We start from the raw sequence: 6000 nt of genomic DNA on the forward strand, positions 1-6000 counted from the left end.
GTAATCCAGCCTGACAGTGTGTCGCGGGTTCGAGTCCCGATCCCGACGACCTTTGCTGCGTGTCTTCCTGTCCATCTCTCTCATCTTTCCTGTCAGACTACTGTAATCTATCAATAAAGACAAAATGCCCACAAAAAAAAATCTGCAAAGTAACTAGTAACTTAAACTTTCAAATAATTGTGGTGGAGTCAAAATGTAGTGTAGAGTGGAAGTACATAGGAAAAATGGAAATACTCAAATAAAGTATCTCAAAATTGTACTTAATTAGTACTTGTAGGTACTATCCACCACCACTGGTACCTGCATAGGCCTACATGTACTGTATGTGTGTGTACTGTTACTGTATGTATATAAACCCCTACACCGACCAGTGTCAGATTTCTTGTGCAAGCTGCATTAGGCCAGAGGAAGTCAAGACAAGATTCAAACCTGGGTTCACACACACACACACACACACACACACCAGGAGCGTTATGGTCTAGCCATGCAAAAACCGTCTGAGACACCAGTCAGGCACCGCTTCAAAGCCGTGATGGCTGCTGATATGTTCAGTATAGCCACAAAGTTGCCACGCTCAACAGCCGAGACAAAATTACCCCAATCATATTGATCATGCGATTGATTATATCAGTCGGCAATCAGCATTGTTGCACATTCACTCTGAATTACACAAACTGATATTCAGCACTGTTCATGCAGAATCCCACACGCGTTCACAAAAGTGAAATGCACCCACGGGAATCATTTAAGTACATTTTCTCCCTTTCAGAGTTAAATGAGCACTAGGGATTATACTGCATCACCTCTTGAATCAAGACATATGTTCAAGAAAGGATATAGAAACAGAGTTCAGACTACACACTCTGATTCATATGTTCGCGTAGGGAGAAATAGGACACACTCACATGAACACAGGTGATAAATAAATCAGTGCACTCAACTGGGCCCTATAAATAGAATAGCGTCTCTCAGGCTGTCAGTTCTCAGCAGCATTACTATGTGAGCAGAGCAAACAACACAGCTGCTGTTTGTTGTGTCACACTGACATTCATTCTGTCCAATAAGGCAGTGAGCCACTGAGGTGTGTAGATTAAGGGTGAATGTAAATCCTGTGTTGTTGTTTTTGTTGTCAAGAACCCCCATAACTCTGACTGAGAGTGTATACAAATGGATAAGATCAATAGTGTCACAAGAACTATATCCTATATCGTCTGTTGTGTATCTCCACAAAATGATGTCAAACTGTCGCTTTATTTGCTGTCGTCTGTCCAAAATGTCATTGGTTTTATCGCCTTTATCACTGAAGCTCTGCTCAGTGAATTGTCATCACTTAGCCTCAGAGACGGAGACAGAGAAGGAGAAGTCATCGCTCCCTCGGCCAATGTCGCTCATTCTCCAGTGGCTCGGCTCCCAAATGTTTTTGCAGTTGAGACCCAGCCACACAACATTATTGATCTCTCATCTAAACAACAATGGGAAGCAGCTTGAACATCGGCAACAATTTCCTTCCGGTCTGTTGGATAATGTGTTGCAGTCTCCATTGTAAAAGTTATTAAAGAAATGAAGTTTGAACTGTGCAGGGGGTGACACACAAGGATTAATAGTGTCTTGTTTCTGCACATCCATAATATGGAACAGGATCAGTTTACTTAATCACTGCTGGTATGTGGTAATCTTGTATGATTACCACATATGTGATAAGTGATAAGGACTTAGATCGGATGGCTCGCTCGCACACACACACACACACACACACACACACACACACACACACACACACACACACACACACACACACACACACTGTGACACACACACACACACACACACACACACACACACACACACACACACACACACAGGTCTTCAATTGATATCTCTCTTCCGGCTCTGGCTGGCTTAAGCAAACAGGTTCACCTTAGCCTCAATCTGAGGACCCATCGGCAAATAAAGGCAAAACAGCGCCCTCTAGACAGACAGACAGACTGACAGACAGACAGACAGACAGACAGACAGACAGACAGACAGACAGACAGACAGACAGACAGACAGACAGACAGACAGACAGACAGACAGACAGACAGACAGACAGACAGACAGACAGACAGACAGACAGACAGACAGACAGACAGACAGACAGACAGACAGACAGACAGACAGACAGACAGACAGCTGTCTAGCGATGATGCCAGTTTGTTAAAGCGATGCATCACAGAGATCACTGTGATGTTCTCAGCTCCATCTCATTAGGGATAAAGGAATGGAATACGTGCTCAGGCTCAGAGAATGAAATGCAAAGCAGTGACAATGACAAATTCTTTCTAGTATACACAGAAACATGTGTGCGCACTATCTCGTTGTACTTTGGTATAATAAATTGTGATTCTGATCTTAGTGGGGATGTCAAGAGCAATTATTCAGAAACAAATGTCCACTTTTAATTACCCTGATCGACTCGCCCAACCTAAACCCTAAACCAAACCTTAGAATCACCACTACAACTATTCCTGAACCCCGGTCTTAATTTTAACTTCATAAAGCTAAACCCCATTACCCTAAACCTATAACCTATAACCTATAACCTATAACCACTAAATATCTCATTATATTAATACTAACCCTAAAACTCTTTCAGGGGTTTCTTAGCCGTACAAGTCCAGGGGACCAGAAAAAGCTCAGCAAACAAAAGCAGGTTAAAGTCAGGCTCCTACAGGTGACGTGACTATCTCTATCTAAAACGTACAGCGATGATGGGTCACATCATAGGTCTCTAGTCTATATCTGTCACATTGTTTGTCAATCGAGTGAACGATAATGAAGTTAAGTGCAATCAGCTGCTCTCACCTCGGCCACTGATACAGAACTTTGAGGGACAATCCCAAACATAATCACATCCATTAACAACATCAATCAATGGCTTTTACTCAATGAATGTTAGGGTGTTTTACGGCATGGCTCCCCGGAGGCGAGCCGTCTAGATTAGAAGAGGGTCTGTGACTCTGTCTGTGTGTTGTATACGTGTGTGCATGTGTGTGTGCGCGTGCGCGTGCATATGTGGCATGCAGGCTTTGGTGTTGAGGAAAGAACAAGTGGAGCCCTGGGGGGGCTATGGTACTATTAGCAGTACCATAAGGTAAAAAATATTAGTAAAAGTACAGAATTATTGACTTCAATATATGCTTATAGTACCAAACATAATAGTGTTCATCCATATTTCACAATCATATCATTGGATTTTAAACAGTGGTTCCCAAACAGTGGTTCTTGTGGTGTGCGAGTGCCTTCTAGGGGGTGTGCGACATGAAAAGTCTAATGGTGGTGCTACAGTATGGTTTTATTTTATATATTAACATATTATGCCAATATATGGCAAGTATATGCATAATATAGCCTTGCCTCAGCTAGGTCGAAGGTAACAGGGGGTGCATGGCCAAAAAGGTTTGGGAACCGCTGTAGCCTAATGCATTAATGTGTTCATCATGTTAATGTTGCAGCTGGTAAACGTGGGTTTGAATTACTTCAAATGCTGCTGGATTAAGCTATAATATAAGCTATAATAAGCAATGAAAATGTATCACTTAATGCATGTGTTGTATTACTAATCTAAATATGTAAATAAACTGTAAATATATGTAGTTGGGTACAATATTTGCCCCTGAGATGTAGTGGATGTAGAAGTATGAAAATGTCCCTTAAAGAACAGTGAGTAAATGTACTTAGTTACTTTCCAGAACTGCCCCTTGGATTCCTGAATGCTAAATTTATCGTACAACAGTAGCACAGGACACAAGCTGCAGATATACAAGCCCCAGCAGGTCGTATCACGACCTGTTGTGCGCTTGTAGATCGGCTATTTTCAGCCAGTGGTGTAAAGTAACTTAAGTATAATATGTAGACCTACTCAAGTACTGTACATTTAGACCTGAGACCTCCTCAAACCTACCCTAAGGTTTTCTGAAAACCTTCAAATTCTTTAAAAAAAAAGATGTTGCTATATGAGACACAGGTGTAGCTGTCAAGGCCAGAAACACAGAACCTCATTTTTTTGCCACTAAGTAAGCATAACCGCATAACTTCCGGTAAGACGATGTCACATGCATACCCCATCTATTCTTCTACATTGCCGTTTTGATACTTTTACTTATGTAAAAGAATTGAGTACTTTTTCCACCACTATTTTCAGCGCACGGCACCGCCGTGCGACTACATATAAAGCTGTGTCACTCACCGTGCGGTAGACATCCTCGCTGCTCTCGTCGTACTTCTGCTGGATCCTCTCCTCCAGGAAGTAGATGCGGAGCTTGAGGCTGAAGTTCTCCTTCTTCAGGTCGTTGAGGTGCTGCGACAGAGTGCGGTAACCATTAGACATGTCCGCTTCTTTAGACATTATAGCCGCTTCGTTAGACATGTCGCGGTGCACCCACAGCTTTGACATAATGTTCGTCACTCAGGTCATCACAAATCGCCCCCTGGCCCGCGCGGTCGCCTTTTTAAATCCGACCTGTCCGTATTATTGATGGGGCAGGCGGCGCGGGATCTGTCAACTTGCACGGTTAATAACCGCACTGTCGATGTGTCCTGTTGTTTGTCAGAGTCCGGTAACCGTTAGACATGTTATGTCCTAAGATGCCTGTAGAAAAGCAATCACACACAGTCACACATACACACTCACTCAATCACACACACACACTACAGCTAACACACACACACACACACTCACACACACACACACACACACAGGTGTAAATTCATTCATTCATATAGGCATAGGGGCCGCTAGTGGTGCAGAGAGCTAACTCTGCAGCCCGGGCAGTCATAGGTGCGGCCATGTCGGCTCCATGGTGGGTTCTGGTTAGGGAAGGGGAAGCGACTGCTGCTTATTTTACTGAGGCAGACATCCCAAGAATCCCAGACAGCCAGAGGGGACATGAAGGGAGGGAGGGGGGATGCTGGGACACGGTGGAGGAAGGGGAGAAGGGGCAGACTCTGGACTCACGGGCACTTGTGATATGAAAGTAGATCTCACCCCTGGGCCGTGAGGGAGGGAGGGAGGGAGGGAGGGGGAGCGGGAACACACACTGGCCACTGGAGGGGACAGGCGGGGGAGAGAGAGAGGTGATACATTTTGACTGTTAATTCAAGACGTTTAAATTGTGTTTAAATCTCGCCATAAGACCAACCTTTATACCGTGGCTTTTAATTCCGTTTTGGGAGTTTCTGTGGTCTATTGTCTTTGTTTCACTGTCTGCTGACGCTGCTGCGTCTTGGATTCTTGTAGTGGCGCGTTTCTGTTGTTGCTTTTTTTTACTGTGTGATTTTGCTGTTGTTTTCTGTGTTTCAGCTTATGCAGTGTATTTAGCCTTTTCTGTGCAGAACTTTGTAAACTTTGAGTTGTAAAATGTGCTACTGTATATAAATAAAATGGATTGGATTGGATTGATTTACCTCTGAGAGGGTACAAATGACCCTCTCAGATTTAGATATGCATGAATTAACAACAAGAATTGTATTGTGTATGTATGTGTTACCCTTACTACCCTCACATGTACTCAGGACTTCATCGCATAACATGTTTGTGTTCATTTGAGTGTAAAAATGGACCCTGCACAAAGGGTTTAATTGACACTATGTTACAGGTCCATTTGTAAGAGTTAAATGAGCACTCTGGATTTAACAATGTATGGTGTGTGTGTGCGTGCGCGGGGGATGTTGTTAGGGGTAAAGTGAGAACCCCACTAAACGAGCAGCTGAAACAACCCGTGCCAAAGCCAACCATCCAGCTCTTATGTAACAGTGAGAGTGTCACAAGTCAGTCCACATTCACTTTGGGACAGCGATGGCTTTGATCGTGGCTGATTCACACTCAGTCGTACAATAGATCTGCGCGGCGGAAACAACAGATCTGCAAGCTCACGGCTTGGTCGTACGACGACGTATAAATCTGGCATCGCGCTACACTGTAGCATTTGGCCCGAGGGGTGCACTTTGGACAGCCCTGCG

The 6000-nt window shown here is 43.9% G+C and overlaps 1 protein-coding gene across 4 annotated transcripts in view; it reads right to left on the minus strand.

Moving 5' to 3' along the window:
* LOC310870935 (myomegalin-like) overlaps positions 1-4845 on the minus strand; it is a 68112-nt gene extending 63267 nt beyond the window's left edge. For all 4 annotated transcript variants that reach the window (XM_083782317.1, XM_083782318.1, XM_083782319.1 and 1 more), the window contains exon 1: positions 4229-4845. In XM_083782317.1, the coding sequence (XP_083638443.1) occupies positions 4229-4435 (207 nt within the window). In that variant the 5' untranslated portion in view covers positions 4436-4845. The remainder of the gene's footprint in view (positions 1-4228) is intronic.
* Between the last annotated feature and the right edge of the window lie 1155 nt (positions 4846-6000).

Source organism: Protomyctophum parallelum, assembly GCF_964188405.1.
Source record: "Protomyctophum parallelum genome assembly, chromosome: 14".
In the NCBI taxonomy this organism is placed as follows: Eukaryota; Metazoa; Chordata; class Actinopteri; order Myctophiformes; family Myctophidae; genus Protomyctophum; species Protomyctophum parallelum.